Below are 21320 nucleotides of genomic sequence, written 5' to 3'. Positions count from 1 at the left end.
GTGTGGGCATAAAATAAGGTAAAAAATTAAATATTTTTTATTAAACTATAGTTGATTTACAATGTCATATTAGTTTTAGGTGTACAACATAGTGATTCAGTATTTTATAGATTCTACTCCACTTAGGGTTATTGTTAAAATATTGGCTATATCCCCTGTGCTAAACACTATGTACTTATATTTTATTTATTATATGCATATATATATATATGTGTGTGTATATATATATATATATATATATATATATATATTTCTATTTCTTAAAAAGGAAAATCAGTCCTGGTACAAATGGGCTTGATATCAACAAGTTGCAATGTAGTGCTGATATAGCTCTGGGAAATCATTCATTTCAAAATAAATCCATCTATGATTATTTTCCAATACATCTATTATAAAACCCAAGAATTTTGAAATAACTTTCTTGTATTGTTGTTTATTATTCTATTTCATATGTTCCGTCACTGATTCAACTTTTAAAAAGTGTACCTTTAACAGTTTATATAGGAAGTGCTTAATACATTTGGTTATGTATGCAGTAGAATTTTTAAATTTATGAAATGAAAGATACCACATACAAAGCCATAAAGAAAGGCAACAAACTAGAAGAATGTGCTCACAACATATAAAACAAAGATATCATGAATATCGAAAGCATGCCTTTAAATCACTTGAAAGAATTTAAAGAAATAACCTGAGAGAAAACTGAGTACAGGGTATAAAAAGGTATATCAAAGGATTTGAAGCATGCATAGCCAGTAAACTCATAGAAAGATGCTAGTAATCATAATATGCAATTTCAAATAATGAGATACTCTTTAACACTATTAGATTTGAAAGTAGAAAAAAAGTCTGGTTATTCCAAATGAGAAATAGGAACTCCATATTGCCTGGACTTGGAGGAATTGCAATTCCTACAACCTCTTTGGAGGACAATTTGACAATATTTTATACAGTTGAAAAAGCGTATATACATTATGACTAAACAACTCTGCTTTTTGATATATACCATATATATATATATATATCAAAAGTCTATTAGAAACTCTAAAGAAACTCTATTACATGTACACAAGGTGATATATACAAGATATTTATCACACCACTATTAATAAAAGCACACAGTTGGGGAAAAAGTCGATATTTGTCAAGAAAGGTATGGATAAATAAACTGTTACATTCACAGAATGGACTACTACATAGCAGGCAAAAGTGATAAACTAGATGCTTATATATATCAGCATGGGAAGCTAACAGAAATACATTGTTGAATATATCAAGAATGCAATATACCTATAAAGCATTTATGTAATTTTTTAGCAACACATAAGGCAACACTATATATTATTCATCTATACATATGTTGCAAAATATCAAACTATGGAGAAAGGATACCTTTAAAGTCATGATGGAGGAGATCAAAACAGACTTCATACACACATGCACACACAAATATATAGATACATCTATGTATGTAGATATAGAAATACATCTATAAATATGCATGTGTGTTTGAAGCAAAAGTAATTGTGTTAACATTTATTAATCCTGGACAATGTATATTGAGTATTTTTATGTTATTCTCTATTTCTTCTGTATTAAATTTTTTAAGTAAAAAAATTCTCAATATGAAAGACTTCTATATATCAGTTGTTTTTAAAGGAAATAAGAAGTGTCATGGAGCAAAGGGTACAGGCATAGATGTTTGAGGAGAGGGTGCCAATGCCTATTATTTAATTAACTTAGCTATGAGTTCCTAGACTTTCGTAGTATTAACGGTTTCATGGCCTTTTTCCTTAGCAATCAATTTAAAATTCACATTATTCTAATGGTTACTGATTTATTGAGAAAGAATTGACTGTTTTAGGGCTTAATTTGCTTATTACAAATACAATTACTGTTTCTATTTCCAAATCTTTTGACTTTTTTAGTTTAAAGTTAGAAACATAGCTTTAAAAAATAGGGTATCTAGGAGTTCGTGCTGTGGTACAGTGGGATCAGCAGTGTCTTTGCAGTGCCAGGAGGCAGGTTCAATCCCCAGCCTGGCACAGTGGATTAAAGGATCACTCGTTGCCACAGCTGAGGCATAGTTTGCTTGGATCTGATTCCTGGGCCTGGGAACTCCATATGCCAAAAGAAAAAAAAAAATGTGAGTGTCTAAAAATTCTTTTGCTCTATTGATTTAGCAGATGTGTGCAGATGAATAAAGAACCAGAGAAATAATTGTCCAGTTGTTACTGTATTGCCATAATGCAGGGTCTCTCTGCCTTAAAAGTATTGACATTTTGGGTTGGCTATGTCTTTGTTCACAGGGAGCTATTCTTAAATTCTTCATCTTGTAAGATGTTTATCAGCATCCTGGCCTCTACCCACTAGATGCCAAAGAAACCCCTTCACCCACTTAACAACAACCAAAAGTGCCCTTAGCCATGGCCCAGTGTTCCCAGAGTGTGGGGAAGGACAAAATTGCCTCAGTTGAAAACCAGCGCTATAACCCTTAGGAGTCCTTTCCTTAAGTCTCTGCAAGACTGAACTTTTGCCATTAAACATTAGTCTCAATGTTTTCTGAAAACAAGCAACAGATTTGTAGAGCTGACCAAGTTTGAAGAAAACCTACTTCTACCTCTTAATTTAAACACACAAGTACTCAAATTGTTGATGTATATTTGTGGTTAGTATAATCAATAGTGTGTTTCTTTGTCATAACAGTTGATGAAAAGCCTAGGATTCCAAGCTCTCAGATCCCTGGTTACTGTCATTTAGGAGAGTATTAGAAATAGAAATTTCAGGAGTTCCCGTTGTGGCTCAGTGGTAACGAACCCAACTAGTATCCATGAGGACATGGGCTCAATCCCTGGCCCCATTCAGTGGGTTAAGGATCCGGCATTGCTCTGAGCTGTGGTGTAGGTTGAAGATGCAGCTCAGATCTGGCATTGCTATGGCTGTAGGTGTAGGCTGTAGGTGTAGGCTGGCAGCTGCAGCTCTGATTCAGCCTCTAGCCTGGGAACTTACATATGCTGCAGGTGTGGTCCTAAAGAAAAAAAAAAAAAGAAAGAAAGAAAGAAAATAAAAATTTTAGTATGGAGGAGAAAGAAGACACTGGACTGAATAAGATCAGAAACCTCACATTTGAAAAATATTATAAAGCCAGAGTAAGTGAGGAAGCCAGTTATTTAGCAGTTGTCATTATTTAGGAGGTATTTTATCTTGCTTTTAATTCTGCATTGAAATACTACACTCTTTGAAGACTAACACCCTGTTGGATACTTCTTGGAATGAAGGTGTAGAACACCCTTGATGTATTTATTATGGGTTCTCAGTGAACATTGTCTCTTGTGTTTGAATCTTCTTCTCAAATGTAAAAAACACAGGCTATTTTCAAATGAACGTGTAAAATCAAACTCACATATTAAAGTGGCAGGCTAGAAGTCATATGTCCAAAGTTGGTGGGAAAACAGGCTCATAACCACAAATTTCATAAAAACTGCACCAGCCAATTGTTTGTCCAAGGATTACTTATGCTTTCTTTGGGATGTAAACTGGACCTCAGATGGAATGAGCCAGAGTGGCTTACTTGTTGTGGAAATAAAGCATTTACTCACCTCTTTGGCTAAAGTATGCATTTTGTTTCTTGTCTTTCCCCAGTTTATTTGAAGAAGAGATAATGTCATACGTGCCTCCACATGCCTTACTCCATCCCAGCTACTGTCAGTCCCCACGTGGCTCCCCTGTGTCCTCTCCCCAGAACTCGCCAGGTGAGTCTGCCTGCTCCACACAGTGAATTCTCTGAGCGATCCTTCAGTCAGATGCTGTCCTCATAAAGGACAGTAGGGCAACCCTTTGGGTACATCTGTAGTGTCAGCAGAGGTACATACTGAGTGGCATTTCCTGTCTCTTAAAACTGGCTTGTTGCCATGGGAATTCATTTTGACCGGAAGGTAATGACATTCCAGAAGAGGAAGATAAATGTTAGTAGCATGAAACACTCAGATTTGGAATTTACTTATGTTACGTGGTGCCTAATATGTCTTGGAAAATATTAAGGCACACAATACTCTGTTTATTTTTTGGATTTAAAAAGTTCTAGTTAGGAGACTGATTCAGTGAATAATAACAAGAAATCTCCACTTTTAAGAAATAATGTAGAATTAAAATTAATCAGTTTAATGGTCTTGGACAGTTTTTTGCCTCCAGTAGTCACTAACTGCACTTCTGCAGTTAGGAAGACCAGTGATGCATGGTTGATAGATGAAACAAGCTAAAAATTTTAAGTTTAAATTGCTTTGGAAAGAGGTATGTTGTGAATGAAGGAGTGGATGGATGAATAAATGGTAGAAAATGCAGCTTAGCAAATGAGCTTTTTTAAGGAACATCAGCTATATTTATTCTAATTATTTGCCATATATTGCTCACACTGTAGGAGCTATCAGAATTTAAAGCTATTTTAATAGAAACCCAAACTCCATAGGTGTCACTAAAATATACTCTATGTTCTTTGATATATAACATCTGTTTCCACATATTGGTATCATAATGAAGCTACAGCCTAACTGAATACCACAAACAGAAAAAGATCTATTAATCTGTTCATTTAACAGATTTATTGAGCATCCAGCTACAATCCAAGCACTGAATTAGACCCTGGTGCTACACATATGATTAATAGAGTCTCTGTCTTTGAAAATTCATGGTGAGGCAGTGAGTCAACAAGTGACTTTAAAAGTTCTGTGGTTAGTCCTGTAATGAAGAGATGTATGGGAACACAGATGTGGGAACAATTCTCTTTTCAGGATGGGAATGGGGTAAGGTGAGACAATAGGTATAAAGCAGACCCTTGAAGAATGATAAGATTTTACCAAGTGGACCAAAGGACCGAAGACATTCTAAGTTACAGAGTAGCATTAAGCTAAGCTGCAGAAGCATGAAAGTACCTTAGGACAAACTCATAGATATGAATGAAGGCAATTTCTCAAAACTCAGGTTGGAAACATAGGTTAGAATCAGTTGGTCACTGAAGCTTTACTTTGTAGTCCATGTGGAGCCATGGAAAATTTACAAACAGTTATATCCTGTTTTACAAAGTTCAGTTTAGTGGCAATGTGGAGGATATATTGGAAGATGAGACTAGAGTTAGATATACCATCTGGGAGGCTGTTGCATGAACCTGGGTGACATGAAAAAGGGCAGAAAAAGGGTAATGGATAAAAAGGAATTAATTCAAAGGCTGTGGAGGATGTAGAGATTCTAGAACTTTGAGTCCGTATAGGGAAGAGTCAAGGCAAATTCTTAGCCCTTCACCATGTAGACTGCCAGGCAGATGGCAACACCACTTGTCAAGAAAGGAAGAAGGTGAGACTGGAGGAGAGTGGTTAAAGAAGGCTGACTTTGGACATGTTTTGTTGAGGAATCTTTGGGCCATCCAACTGGAGATACTCAAAGAGAACTGAAAACAGTCTTGGAGCTCAGGAGAGGTTAGCAGCTAGGAATACAGGTGTAGTGGTGACAGTTGAAGCCCATAGGGCAGATCAGAGGAAGCAGAGAGGACAAGTCAGTGAAAAGAAGAGAACAAAGGAGATGGTGACATGAGGATCTCCAGTATTTGGGGGGTGGGGAGGGACGGTCCTGAGGGAGCAAGTGGAAATAAGAGAGCCAGTGGATTTTGGAAGAGGATTATGAAAGTCTTTTCAGGGAAGCCAGGTTTCAAGGAGGAAGGAGTGGCAAGCAGGGCCAAAAATTCAAAGAATTCAAGAAGGATGGGGCTTGAGAAGAGGCCATTAGATGTGAAAATCTAAGTAAACTTGAAGTTGTATATGGCCTTTGCCAAAGCAGTTTCCATGAATTAATAGGTCATAATCTGGAATGTGACCAGTTACAGAATGATGTAAGAAGAGGTCAGGTAGAAACAGGAGTGGAAAATACTCTTTTCATGAAGCATGGAAATGAAAAAGAGCAAAATGAGGCAGGACTTAGAAGAAGAAGAAATAAAGAAGGGGCTTTAGGATGGGCGAGTTGAGTGTGTGTGTCTGTGTGCACGCACACAGTTCAGGTAGTCAGGTAGTGTGGATGGAAGGAACGTGGTCTGTTGAGTGGGCCAAAGAAGCAGTGGTCAACACAGCCCAAGCCCATGGGGAGGCAGGACACTGGAGGCAAAAGCACAGGTCCACTTTGGAGCCAAGTGGGGACACCTATTTTGATGATAAACAAGATGGAAAGAAGTTAAGTATATGATTCTACATGTAAGTTTAAAGCTGCAGGGGAAAAACTAATGGAATCCAGAGCTGGCCTCCATCTTTTACCAATTGTGTGTGATTTGGGGCAATTTACTTCCTTTCCTGAATTTGAATTTCTTTTTCATTAAAATGAGAATAATAGTATTAACCTCCCATGGTTATTTGAAGGAGAACACTTCACCCAATGCCTAGAACATGATAAGCATCTAGTAAATATTAGTTTATCCCTTTTTCTTTCTTTCTGGAAATCCGAGAAGTCTAGTTTATCAGTATTTGAACCACTAATAACAGGTACACAGACACACACACTGGTATGTATGAATCTGTTTCTTCCTGATTTGCAGAATTGGCTGCCTAGATATTTAATCATTCTGACCTGTCTTAATGAGAACTTATGAGGGGGTTTAAATCAGTTGTCCCTTTACATCATGCTTTATGGTTAAAGAAGTGAAACTAAGCAGAGTATTATTTATTCCAGTCAAAGCTGTCCTTTCCATACCTTTTCTGTGGCCCATCATCCCCGAAAAAGAGAAATCACCAAATTCTGTCCTTTCTGAGCCCTGCAAAGTCCTATACTCTTGAAGACCTGTGAGACTCTATCCACATTTTGAATGCTGTTTCTTCTGTTCACGTAGCATTACAAATGTACATGAGTAATCCATGCTGGTAATAACATGCATTCTGGAAGCAGACTGAGAGCTAAACATTTTCCAAAGACATGTCTAACCCAAATATATCTAAATTGCTAGCAGTGTTTGTGGTGGTTTTAATTTTCAGGAAGAATCAGCTCCATATTTTTGGCCTACTCCATTTCAGTGGGCTTTATTTGATCTTGAAGTTGGGATGTACTGCCTGATATCAATGGAAGTAACTCTTAACTAATTCCACATGATACAAGGGCAGGACTAGCTAACCTTGGCCCTAAAAAAAGGCAAAAAAAAAAACAAAAAAAAGGGACTAGCTACCCTCATTTACCCTGTGGAGGAACCTTCTGCTGCTTTGAGTGAAATAGGCTCTTCTCTATCAGTACTCCTCAAGTTCTATGAAAACATTTCAAATAGATTTTTTAGAGTTGTCTGATCCTCCTTCTTGTGACTAGAGTTCCTCCCTTTGGTGGCGTGAGAATAATATCGTGAAGATTATGACCATCATAAATTTTAATGATCTTTTTTCAGAACACCTAGGAACCTGCTAAACTTTCCACTTTTCCTCATTCCAAGCACATTTACATGTCGTTTCAAGTGCAGGAGAGAGGGGGGCTTTGGAAACTTTGACTCACTGCTTTTTTGCAGCTGTTAGAGCGCTCACCTAAAATTTGTCAAAATTTTGGAATGTGAAGGTTTGTTTTTCTAGGACCGTTATATTGCCAACCCCGACCTCAGCTATGCCAGAAGGAAAAGATCTTTCCAATTACCATATGGTTCCTGATGCCAAATATAGGACCAAGAAGTTTATTTAGGGACTTTTAGTAGCCGCACATTTCTAGGAATTTAAATACAAGAACACCTAATTTATCTAACATTGTTGGAGATGTGCTCATCCTGTGAATATGCCACAGACCAAGGCTATGACATCAGAGAATTTATTTAACCCACCATGGGCAGAAACCCTTTCATAAATACATTCCATCTCTCCCCGCTTCCCTGTTCGCAGTGCTGTGACGGTATTTCATGGTTTAGGGGGATCGTTGTACAGAACGACACAGCACCAGACTGTACAGCACCAGGTCACCCTCTACGCAAGTGGAACGGACCAGAGAGCACTCAAAAGGCTCCTTAGTCTTTATAGAAGGTTATCTGGAGGGCAGGGGGTGTTTGAGGCAATTATTTCTCTCGACACACAGTGCAGCTCCTTAAGGACCCTGTTTCCCTCCCAAGTCTTAGCATCCCAGCTGCTGCCTGTCTCATCTGCTCTTGTCACAAATATTCGCCCTTCCTTTCCCCTCCCTTCTCTTCTCTTTTCCCTCCCTGTCTTCTCTGTCTGTCTCGCCCCACCACCCCCGTGCCTTTCCCACTCTTTCTCCCTCTCCTTTCCCTCTTCTTTCCTATAGTCTCTGAAGTAGCTTTAATCATGTTTTTAGAAAAAGTATTCTATCCTCTCTCTTTGCCAAGGCCCACAAAGATGATCTAGGAACTGAGCAGTACAAATGAAGGAGGCTCTCTTTGTGGGTGAGGATGGGGGAATTGTGATTTCAGAGACCGAAGGAAAACCGAATACTGTCTCTGTCACAATAGCCTGGTGTTTTTGTTGTTGTTGTTTCTCTCTCTTGTTCCCACTCCTCATGCTCTCAGAGGATGCCTGTCACTTGTATACCCTCCACCTTTCCCCTCTCAATAAACTGCTTTTAATTTGCCAACATTTGAAAAATGAGATTATCCAGTTGGTTTTTTTTTTTTAAATAAATGCTATGTAAATGTTGCATCAACAAGGTCAAAACAGTGACCTGAGGGCCTTTTATTACTCTTAGAGAATAAAGCAAAAATGCCTTTGCTTGTGCTTTGTGTCAGCAATTTTTGAGGTGGTTTTTTTCCTTAATTTCTATTTTTGAGCTATGTTCCAGAAGATGGCATCTTCCAGAAATTATTGCAATGAAATTTTTTTTAATATCAGAGAGGAGTTTTTTGGTTTTTTTTTTTTTTTTTTTTGGAACCATTCCCTGTAAGAGAATTAGGTCCTAGAACTTCACTTACAGCTGTGGTTCTTATACAATTCTGTGAGCTCAATTTCCAAGACGATTTTTGATTTCCAAAGTGGAAGGAACATTGTTTCTGCCCTGGAGTTTCCTGGCAGCCGCACCTGACTTATATTAAGAATTTGACAAGGGCCAACCCAGCATAATTTACTTTAGTTTTTAAACCATGATGTAATGTGTCATAAATGATTTTTTCATAATAGCACTATTAGCAAAAGAATTTTTGCATTTAACAGTTTCTGTCTCCAGAGTCTCCATAATTGAATTCCCTTACCTAGAGCATAAATGGAGTCAGAGCTAATTTTTATTAAGTGTCTGTAGTGATATTGATGGAATGCATTATGGCATTTCCCACATCCTTTCAAGCATCTCAAATTACACAGCAATAGTATATGTGCTTTTTTTTTTTTTTAAGTAATCAACTCATAAAGAATCATGTTTCTTTTGAGTCCTGAAAGATTTTCAGTCTTTTGTTCCTCTTCCCTATCAGTGACGGTGCTCTTGAAAGCTGATTCATTGTGGCTGCTTTCTGAGCTAACCGTCTGGGTGTACTGGTCTGCAGTTTCTTAGACTGCAGCAGTGACAGCTTTATTCTGCTGCCTTGACTGTACTTGTGCCGCACTGCTCTGTCCCTCCGCCAGCAAGAGAGGAGCCTGGAGTTCACACAGATCATGTTCCTTCATGTTGCAAATAATGCCTTTCAAATACATAGGAAGCACTCCCCCCCTGTATTGGTCCTTGGATGATGCCCGGGTGTTTCATTGGTTACATTTGACCTTCCTCTGGGAGAGAGTGGTTCTCAGCCTTGGCTGCACATTGGAATCACCTAGAGAGCTACGTGACACACTTGTGTCTGGGTCTCACCCCCACTGATTCTGATGTAATATGTCCTGGCTGTGGCCTGAACGCTGGAATTTTTAAAAGCTTCATAAGTGATTCTAATGTTCAGTCAAGATTGAGAACCACTGCCTCAGAGTCTTCTTTCATCCCAAACCTTTAAGGTCAAGTTTATTTGTTTCCTTTATGGCATAGTTCTTAGCTCTTTGGGTAAAAGATTCATAATTATGCCAGTGGAACTCTGGGCATATAGATCCGTAGACAATTTTATTCGAATCCATCCCTGAAGTGAATACATTTCCCCATGTCTTTAGTAGTCACGGCTACACAGATAATAACAATAATAGCTAACAGTTATAGGAGGCTTCTGAGGCAGCAAGCACTGCACAAAGTCCCATCTGGCACATATAAGAACTCATTTAATCCACAAGCGTGGCTCTGATCTCTGATCTCACATTGGATCTCTAGTACTATATTTTCAAGTGCCTGTAGGGTATATCTACCTGGAGAGCTGTCATCTCCAGCCTCATGTGTATAAAGCTTCCCATGGCCCTGTCCACAAGCCTCATTTCCCACACTGCTTTAGCATCAGATAGACCTGGCTCAGATCCGGAATCTCCCATTCATTAGCGTATGACTTTAGTTTTCTTAGTCACAAGGCGGCGATGATGGTAACAATGATAATGCCAGTTTCTTAGACTTGTGAGGTTTTCCCAAGATCCTCTATGTAAAGTGAATGATCTCTAATGCAGAGCAGACACTTAACAAACACAGCTATTGTTATTGCTTAAAAAGCTTTATATTACCACAAGAGCTTCCTGTTTCTCTTCCTTGCCTATCTACTGTTGCTCATTCTTATTTCACACTGTACAAGTTGCTCTGAGTCACTGCAGTCCTGGCCCGTGTCCATCCCCTCAGGCCTCCATTGCTGGGACTATTCCTAACTGGTTCTCCTACCTTGCTGTTCTGGCTTCCCACCCTTAATCCACTCCACACACTCTGAAAATCATTTCTGAAATAAAACACCACTTGTGTGTTGTTCCCTTGCTGAAGAACCTATACAGGCTTCCCACTGCTTACTGCATCATGCCCACACTTCTGCTAGGTTTTAAAAAATTCTTCTTGGAACTTGGGACCAACGTTCTGACCCAATTTCACTTCCTGCTTACTCCCCGGCACTTGCCCTCTGCTCTGCTTAGTAAGGTGGCCTCGGTATCTTCGAAATGTACATGCAATGCTCATTCCAGCTCTTGCTGTCCTGCCCCAGTAGGAACTGTACATTCTCCTGTGTTTAGAAGGCCTGATTCCAATAATATCTCCTCCCCAAAGTCTTTTCCTTTTTGACCTCTATTTATCCTCGTTTTCTATTACTATTACATTAACACTGATCTCAAATGCATTGTCACTGAGTGTCTCTGGCACAGTGGAGGCACATGCTTCATCTTTTTTTTTTTTTTTTTTTTTTTTTTGTCTTTTTGTTGTTGTTGTTGTTGTTGCTATTTCTTGGACCGCTCCCACGGCATATGGAAGTTCCCAGGCTAGGGGTTGAATCGGAGCTGTAGCCACCGGCCTACACCAGAGCCACAGCAACGCGAGATCCGAGCCACGTCTGCAACCTACACCACAGCTCACGCAACGCCGGATCGTTAAGCCACTGAGCAAGGGCAGGGACCGAACCCGCAACCTCATGGTTCCTAGTCGGATTCGTTAACCACTGCGCCACGACGGGAACTCCCACATGCTTCATCTTAATGGGCAGCTGCCCTCTGTAGACCCAGGGAAATGCAAGCCAATTGTTGCAGGGGTTCTCAGATAAATTTCAAACAAAATTAGGATTTTTTTTTTTCACTTGAAATCTCTTAATTTTTAAATGTTGGCAGTTCATTTAAAATCTTTAAAACATTGTAAACACAATAGATCAATAGGGCTGGGTATAGCCCCAGGGCTATAGTTTTGTTCCTTCTGCTTTGTAGTTTGTATACCATCTAGTTTAGGACTTAATCATTCTCTAGTTGTTTGCTGTGTTCTAGTTTCTGTCTTCCCAACCAAGATATCCACGCCAGCAACCTGATCTTACTTATTTTGAGCATCTTTGGCTGAACCTAATGCAGTATTAGCAACAAGTAATCATCGCTTAGTTGATTCATGCATTAAAGATACATTTAAGGAGCTGAATTGGTATGTAATGCACAAGATGTCACAATTTTTGTTTTCTGGTTTCTTTTATTGTGCTGTGAAATATTTAGTGGAAATATCCAGTATTTGTGTCATGGTGTCTGATTCCCATATTCATCATCAGTTTTGTACTTCAGCTGGTTGGGTAGTCACAGTATGATACAAAGCCAGATTTTTCTGTGGAAAGAGGAACAAACTATGCTTTTACATTTTATATTAATGATGCTGGCCATGGAATGACATGCAGAATGTCTTTGGATGCTCTGTAGATAATCACAGTACTTGGCACTTATTAAGACTGCAACAAACAGTATTGTTTACTCTGCACAACCAGGAGACCAGTGCCTTCTGCAATGACGTCTGGATTCTGTTTTTAAATCGATTGTTCTACCCTGTAAGAGGAAATGTATGGGATTGTGTGTCTATAATGTTTCTTAGTTACGGTGCATATCTAAAAGACGTATTTGTGGGTTTTTCATCAAGTATGGAAACTCACTCTTCTTGCTGTATGTACCACATACTTTCACATTGTAACTTCCTGTCTACTTCCTGTCTAATTGCCACGATATCATCTCAGCAACAAGCAAAGATATTCCACCCTCAACGGTTACATTAGACATGAGTAACTCTGTTTGACTCATATTAATGCGAACCAAAAAGGGGAACACATTTGACTAACACATGGGCACCATTTCAAACAGGACTGGTATTTTCAACCAAAAGGCCACAAGGAAGACATCCTAAGAGCCTGGTTAAGCTTTGTGATAGCTTTTGCCTTGGAGGGGTAAAAAGTGCAGGAATCTAAAAGTGTCGCCTCCTTTTACTTGGTAACTGTGGTCTCAGCCCCAGGTAGTATTTTTTTCATGGTAATGTGATGAGCTCCAGGACATTGCACAAATCCATGCCCTCCTCTCTGTGTGGTTTACTGCAGGTACTCAGCGTGCCAACGCCCGGGCTCCCGCCCCTTACAAGCGAGACTTTGAAGCCAAACTGAGGAATTTTTACAGGAAGTTAGAGACTAAAGGATATGGACAAGGCCCAGGGAAATTAAAGTAAGTCAGAGTGATGCAAACCATAGGATTTGTGGGTGGGGAAAGGATGGGATGCAATTGGGAATGTAGGAAATTGAGTGTGACTTGGGATGACCAGCCTTTCTTTGTTTTCGTCGCCATAATTATTTTAGCATGTGTAAATTACAGGATCATCTGAAGCATAGTTCTGGAATTAAGCAGGGTTTAGCTTAAGCTTTTAAAACAAACAGGAAAGAGACGACCACATTTCATGTAAAAATGTAGGCAAAATTAAAAGCCGATTCAACCCCTAGCCTGGGAACCTCCATATGCCGTGGGTGTGGCCATAGAAAAAAACAAAAAAAGACCAAAATAATAATAAGCTTCACTTGTCTAGTGGAATATGTCATGAATATTGACTCTGCTTTTATTTGTGCCCCTCTCTTTAAATGGGGACGTTGAAAATCACGTTATTTGGCCTAAAATTATCTGAATTTCCTACTTACCCAAAGTCCCTTCAACCCCACCTCCACCCTGTCCCATGTCCCTGCTACAGATCACAGTGCCACTTGAGAGAGGACAGAAGAGGGAGGGTCTGCACTGCAGCACCATTGTGTCCCAGGTGCCAAAGAGAAGCCCCAGCCCCACAGCCCACAGGTCACTGCCCCCTCACCCCCACCTCAGTGCAGCGCTTGCTCAATTAAACTCACAGCTTCCCCTTTCATCACCAGCAAAAAACATCAATGTGCCCCAAACACCATACCTCTCTGAGTTTCACTTATGCAAGGTCTTGCTGATCAGGCTTTCATGCCTTCGGACTCCCTAGCATCTCCCTTTCCATTACTATTGCTTTAAGGGCAAATTGATACATGTTTAAGGATGACTTTAATTGTCATTGTCACAAGTAGATTAATCAACCTCAATATGATTCATTTGTACCCTAGGGACTCCAAGATGCTCTTAATTTTAAAACTAAATTAAGCATAGTAGTAAACTCCTCTGCTTTGGAGGACACTGAGAATTTGTGTGTTCCTGTGCTTCTTGTTCTCATAGTCATCTCTCTAGGCACCTAGGAATTGAATTCCTGGTCTAGGTGCATTCAGGTTTAAGCCATTACCTCATAGGATTGCTCTTCCTTTACTAAACAACTTTTGTGTATGTGTTGTTTTATAATCATTTTCCTTCTGGGATAAATTGATATGATCATTCAGAAAGGACACTTGCATTGTTTCGACAGGTCTTAGGTGGAGTACTCTGTTTACCAAGGACTCTCTGATGTAACTTTTGTTTAATGCTATTGAGAGTTAAAGACAGACGGGTGCTTTATTGCAGATAGCAATGACAGCAAGTCACTCCACTTTTTGCCGAGTTACTTGTGGTAAATGGAAGTTAAATGACAAATATCCGGTTCTGGAAAGATAAGAATTAGGAAATAATCTATGTTTTTCAAATTGTCTCCTTATGGCAGGTTAATTATCAGAAGAGATCACTTGCTCGAAGATGCTTTTAATCAGATTATGGGCTATTCCAGAAAAGACCTGCAGAGAAATAAGCTGTACGTCACATTTGTCGGGGAGGAAGGGTGAGTAGCACAGAGAAGTGGCCTGTGGAGCTGGGCTGTGGCTGCAGACGGATGTTTCCCCACAAGGTCCGCTGTGGTTGCCTGAAACAGGAAATCCTTCTGGCAGGAAGTGCTGTTCTCACACACTTAAACCTTTCGGCTTTTTTTTTTAAGGCTTCCTCGGGATTTTAAATCATTTGACATAGAAATTCTTTGGTAAAAGCTCGTACCTATAGATCATTTTTGAGAGCAGAAGCTTGGTGTGGTTTCTTCTCTCTGTAACTTTCTTGCTCTTAAAGTGAAAGAGTGGGCTTTGAGAGGAAAAAGACCCTTAAACCTTGCATTTTAAGGTCTGTGATCTTGTTTTCTGCACTGGGGCGCTAAGTCAGTCATGCTTCACCTGTTAAGTAAACTCGGTTTCAGAATCACGAATTAGAAACTAGTGGTCGTGGTGGGGGCTTGTGGTGGGCAAAATGGGCGAAGGGGATTAAGAGGTGCCAACCTTCGTATTTCCTTCTAACGTAAGTCAGTCACAGGATGTAAGGTGCAGCACAGGGAACATAGCGCATAGTGTTGTGACTTGGTGTGCTGAAAAGATAGCAATTACACTGTATAAAAATATGGCCTCACTGTGTTGTACCCTGAAACTAATACAATATTGCAGGTCAACTATACTTGGATTAAAAATTAGAGGAAAAAGGGGTGGGGGAAGCATCCTGCTCTTCTACCAGGAAACCTCCCCAGCAGTGACTCTTGGGCCTTGGTTCTTATTTCTTTGTCCCCACTTTTCCTCTCCCTTTAGGACAGCAGCACACCTACCAAAATAACTACCTGCCATAAACATCTCCAGCCTTCTGTGACTCTTCCATGAGTGTGCTCACAGAGATAAGGTTTAGGAAATGAGTGAAGATGCCTACGCAGTGTTTATCACACCCACCTAGGCACAGCAGGGGTTTTATGACCACTGCTCACTGCTGGCAGAAGATGGCAGTTCTCCTCTCCCCTAGACCCCTTCTTCTTTCCTCATTTCAGGTTTAAGTTTTGGGTCTCAGCACCTTCCTTGTAGGCATCACTAGAGGGAATTTAAAGACCACCACATGATTGCCTGACCTCTAGTTGTCTTCCCCTTAATGCCTTTGCTGCTCTGATTTGGATCATTTTAAGGCTGCCCCTCTCAGTCTTGCCCAGGATCAGAATACATTAGATTATAATCATCATAATAATATTCAATGATTCAGCCATATGGTATTTGGTTGAGGAAATGGAGCCTCCAAAGTGTAAAACAAAATTAATTTGCCTGTGGCAAAATTGAGATTTAAATTAGGCCTCTTGTTTTCCATCTTGGATTTTTGTGTGTGTGGGGCGGTGGGACTGCACTTGGAAGTTCCCAGGCCAGGGACTGAATCAGTACCAAAATAGCAACCTGAGCCACAGCAGTGACAACACCAGGTCCTTAATCTAATGAGCCACCAGGGAACTCCCATCCTGGATTCTTGGACCAACACTGGGAGGTAGGCAAAACTCCTGAACTCTGATCTGAGTTTTTTTTCTTACTCATGGGTCTTTTCACTATTCAAGCTAGTGACTGATAACTTTTCTTGTCACGTATACTGTTGTATAGTCTCCCAGCTTTGTCTTGTTTAAAGTAAAATATCACATGGGAAAACAATATAATGTGACAAAGTTTGAGAAGCTTGCCTGAGACTTGAGCCTTTCATTGCTGACGTGCCATAATGGACTGTAGCTTTTGTTCGTTGCTTTAAAGATGCAGGTGCACAATTGAAAATGGAAGGCAAATGTTTTTAGCCTAATCACAAGTATGCATGGGATTCCAAGTATTTCCTTACATAACCAGTCTGGTTTGGTTGAGAATACTTTTCCTCCCCCAGAACTCCAGCTGCTTTCCTTCATTGTTGGACCACAGTTTGCTGAGGTCTCAGAGATGCAGGCAAGAGTCTTTGGAAGCTCTGGTACTTAGGTTTGAATAGAACAGATGCTTATCATGCTTAATCATCCTAAAGCAATCTCCCTGTGATCTGGACTGACATCCTCCATAGGGGGAGGCCCAGACAGAGTAGGATGTGAAACTTCTGTGTTTGATTGCCACTAGGGTCCAAATGTTTCTTGCCTCCATTGTTTTCTTCCTGTAACCCCAGAAGGAGAATAAGAGAGTATTTCGAGGGGTGAAGTCACCCCTCAAGGACAGTCTCTTAAAATCAGGCCCCTCTGTGTATAGCTTGTTAAAGCTGGAATAGGGCCAGATCATTTCTGGCCTATGGCTTTATCTTGTCAATATCATACATATAGACAGTTAGGCATGGGCTTTAATTTGCTGTTGAGGCATTTGGAATACATAATACTGTTTTGAAAGATGAACACAGTATGCTTGCTGAAAGAAATAAAAACCTCAAAACAACATAAAACTAAGAAGTTTTAGCCTTTGCCATCTTATTACATTGAAATTGAAGATCATAGCAGTTCTTTCTGGATTATAATAAATCGCCAAAGTGAAAAGCTACCTAAGTTTTTCCGTGGAATTCTAAAATGGAACTGGGAGTTTTCTGTCACTTTCATTGATTGTAATGCCCTCAAAATGTGTCACTTTGTAGGTTCTTCATGTCTGGCTCTAATAATGGTACTAAAGACATATATGTCTAGTGCCCAGATGTTGGCTTTTAATATCATTCTTAAGGAAATGGGACTTGAGCTCCTTGGAGAAATGGTTCATTCTAGGACTGGGGCAGGAAATGTACAAGACAGCGCCTGAAGCATCTTGTGCCAGAAAGTATAGAAGAGCTCAGACAGCTCACAGTGATGTCAGAGGGATGCAAGAACCAATGAAGGAGCTCCTGGTGGTCAAAGCTGGAATAATTGGAAAGAAAATAGTGCTGGATTAGAACCCCAAAGTATAAAATTAATATCTATATTGATATACACAATTGAATAAATAAATGAATAGACAAATCTCCTATGCAGAAGATTTCCAAATAATTCTGCATAATTTCCTACTCCTTAATTGTGAATTGCACATAGTGACTCTCTTCCAAATAGTACACAGGGAAAGGGGGGAAAAAGAAGTCTACAGTGGAGAGGGCTGACCAGCACTAGCCGGGTGACCAAGGCTAAAGCTAAAATTGACAGTGGAGTATCCTGTTGACAGTACGTATGTACTTTTGATATGATGTGATGAGAATGACACTCTACCTCTGCTAGCTTCTCTCAAAAACACATGACACCAGTCTAAGCAGGAGACAAACATCAGTTAAATCCAAACTAAGGGACATTCTACAAGATTACCTTATCAGTGCTCCCTAAGCTGTCAAGGTCTTAAAACCATCAGAATAGTCTAAGAAACTGTCACAGCCCAGATGAGCCTAAGGAAACGTGGCAATTAAAATTAACGTATCCGGAATGGAATCCTGGAACAGAAATGGGATATTAGGCAAAAATGAAAGAAATTTGCATAAAATATGGGTTTCAGTTAATAATGTATCAATATTGGTTCATGAATTGTAACAAATGAACTACACTAATGCAAAATGTGAATAAGAGGGAAACCGAGTATGAGCTGTGTAAGAATTTTCCCTGTTATCTTTAAAACTTTTCTATAAATAAAAAGCTATTCTAAAACAGAACATTTATGAAAAGGAAGCATAGAGTCAGGACTGGGGAAGATTTAGAAAATGTTTCCCGGAATGACTTTTCTTCTTCTTCGTTGTCTGATGAGTGATTGCCACTAGGGTAATTTTTGGTGTGTGTATACTTCTTTTTGCACTTGAGGTCAGTAGAGTAGTAAGTACATGGATACAGTTAATTCTGTGTAAAGGCCAAAGTAGTGAGGTGTTGGTATGAATAGAGTATTATGATGTGTTGCTAATGTCAACTTTGTTATCTGCAAGGGAATAGTACTTTGCAATTCTTACTGCTATCATCTCAGTGCTTCTATGTTCTACCTGTCATAATCATGGTCTTTATGATAGATTAGTGAGCGCTTAAAGAGAAGCACTCCTGCACTCCCCGAATGTGTAAATTAGCAGATTCACCTAGAGACTTCACTTCTGCTTTAAGATGTTTCTTTGCATAGGTCTTAAAACATGATAGATAGGTTTTTCCTGGAGTGGAAGAGCTGAGTCAAGAGAAATGATGGGAAATATTATAGTCATAAATTTACAGGACAATTACAAATTCCATATGGGGTAGAATTAATCTCAGACTATTAAAGATGCCTGTATTCAATTAAAAATGTAAAAATAATTCCAGAACCTATCAATGTGAATATATTAGTTGGCAACTAACTATTATATCTCGCTAAAAGAATGCTTCATGTTATGTTTGGCTTTTTACGGAAAGTACACAGTCTCTAAGCAAACCACTGTAATTTAATTTGGTCAGAGCTGGAGGTTTTGTTCTAGTCATTAAAATTTCCACCCAGCTTAATCTGGTTATCTGCTCTTGCAAAGTGGGGAAGAGGAGAGGTCAGCAGTGGTGGAATGGCTGGAAACTAAGTCATCTTGACTGAATGTGGTGGGAAATTGCATACTCTGGTTGCCTCTTTCTGTTGTACTTCTGTCTGCCTAGAAGTTGCTTCTTTAGGAAGGAAGCCAAAAGAATACTGCATATTCTCCAGTGTATTATTTTCTTTTGAATTGAAAGTCCTAGCAACTAAAGCTTATGTGGCGTCGATAGTTAGCTAGGAAGACAGTTGTGTTCTGTTAGGGCATCCTGGGCCATACACTTCTTTCTCTTTTATTTATTGAAGTATATTTGATTTATAATATTGTGTTAGCTTCAGTGGTGCATTTACTTCTTAGTCCCCAAAACAAGTAAGGAAATAATGGCCTGAATAGACAGGATGTTTACACTGTGATTGCCTTTCCTCTTTTCTTCTCCATGGCCAACTCTATAAAAGGCACCTTTCTTTAAGAAAGAATGAGTTCATTATATGTAAGGTGCCATCTATATGACATCAGTCTTGCAAAGCCACACTTTAGGGAGGGGATGTGTGCAAATGGTTTTAGTTTGGGGGTTTAAGAACAGGTGAGCTCTTCCTGTGATAATTCTTCTTAGACAGGCAAATGAAAGCAATTAAAGAGGACAAGATCTGAAAGGTTTTCTTGAGTTCCTGCTTATAAAATAACCAGCAGTTCTTCTTACACCTGACTGGTCTAGAAGTTGTCAGGGGTCCTGGGCTTGACCATTTATTCCTCAGAAATTTGTGAAGCTTCAAGTTAAACTTTGTAGCCCACTGAGTTCCCATCATGGCACAGCAGAAACGAATCTGACTAGGAACCATGAGGTTGCAGGTTTGATCCCTGGCCTTGCTCAGTGGGTTAAGGATCCAGCATTGCCATGAGCTGTGGTGTAGGTCGCAGACGCAGCTCGGATCTGGTGTTGTTGCTGTAACTGTGGTGTAGGATGGCAGCTACAGCTCCGATTAGACCCAAACCTGGAAACCTCCATATGCAGTGGGTAAGGCTCTCAAAAAGACAAAAACAAAAAAATAAAACTTTGTGGTGCTGCTGGCTTTCTTCTAAAAAGAGACATTTGCAGGATAACCTAACTGACCCAAACCATGCTAAAGAAGTTTGCTTCTGCAGCTATGCTTTGGCTTGGTATGACCAGGTAAAGTCTTATCACATCAATTCCTCACAGAATTCCTTACCCACCAGGCTGTCTTAAGTTTAAGGCTCAAGACTAATGCCTTGCTGCTATGAATATCTGAGGGTGAATCAGAAGGTTTGTAGGCCATGTTTGCCTGAACCAACTTGTAAGAAAAGCAAAGCTTTCTGTCTTCCAGAAAACCAGTAGGCAATAATAGTGTGACTTCCCATTGCCCTTGACCTCCTTCATTTTATAGTTTACTTCCTCTGAAATACTTTGTTTTCAGTAATTTTTAGTGGAAAATAAGGGACAAGAGGATAAAATATTTATTTAATAAATATTGGATGCCACTAACACCTTGGGCGGTGTCGGCCCAGCAATGTGATGGTTTTTAAAATGCTCTATCAGCACGTCATGGGGCTCAAAATGACATTGCCACCCTAAAGACATCTGTGCTTATTCCGAAATGCCCTCAGATGCAGCTGTTGTGTGGCTACACACCCGCTGTCTGGAGTTTCTATATTTCCGTGCCAAGCCTTTAGCTGTGGAACCAACCGAACTGGCAAAACAGGAATGTAACAAATGCTCCCTGTGGTATGAGTCATATTAACTATTTATATGGTAGAGGTTGCTAAGACATTACCGGAAGCACATGCAAGAGGTACCCTGCTAGGACATGTCTTACTGAGTTAGGTAGATGTGTGTAATTTGTAATCTACAACCTGTTCTCTGATATGCAGTGCTAAATTTCAGATTAGAATCAAATCACACTTTAAAAACTGTCTTGGCTTTGGAGTGTCTCCATCAGTGCTGTTAGAGTTAAAAAACAGCAGATGAAAGCCTGACCAGTGGAGGAAGAGACGTTTTCCTTCTAAAGGAGCTGTTAGCTTTGTTCTCTCTTGGAGGTGGGGGTGGGGGGAAGGAGTTTTACTTTTCAGCTTAACTCCTTGGGGAACATTCATTTTATCTTTAGCCAGATTCAGCTATTATCATGAAAAAGGAACCAACCAGTGAAGTCCATCTTGTTGTTTTAATAAATTTTGCCACATTAGAAGATATTAGACTTGAAAAAGTCAAGGACCAGACTTTCTCAGCATCATTCACTTGAACAATTTCTGACAGTGTTTGCAAATTGAGTTGCCTGTTAAGTTTTGGCATAACCTGTTAATGCATTGAATACAAGGCAAACTTGTGCAAGTTATTCACGCTGCTAGATG

General features: G+C 39.7%; 1 protein-coding gene across 7 annotated transcripts in view; it reads left to right on the top strand.

The window, feature by feature from the left end:
- HECW2 (HECT, C2 and WW domain containing E3 ubiquitin protein ligase 2) overlaps nucleotides 1–21320 on the top strand; it is a 412843-nt gene that overhangs the window by 351978 nt on the left and 39545 nt on the right. For all 7 annotated transcript variants that reach the window (XM_021074544.1, XM_021074543.1, XM_021074542.1 and 4 more), the window contains 3 exons: nucleotides 3643–3752; nucleotides 12863–12983; nucleotides 14410–14523. In XM_021074544.1, the coding sequence (XP_020930203.1) occupies nucleotides 3643–3752; nucleotides 12863–12983; nucleotides 14410–14523 (345 nt within the window). The remainder of the gene's footprint in view (nucleotides 1–3642; nucleotides 3753–12862; nucleotides 12984–14409; nucleotides 14524–21320) is intronic.

Source organism: Sus scrofa, chromosome 15 (assembly GCF_000003025.6).
Source record: "Sus scrofa isolate TJ Tabasco breed Duroc chromosome 15, Sscrofa11.1, whole genome shotgun sequence".
Taxonomy (NCBI): domain Eukaryota; kingdom Metazoa; phylum Chordata; class Mammalia; order Artiodactyla; family Suidae; genus Sus; species Sus scrofa.
The sequence above is the reverse complement of the archived record's forward strand: the minus strand, read 5'-3'. Positions and strand labels throughout refer to the sequence as shown.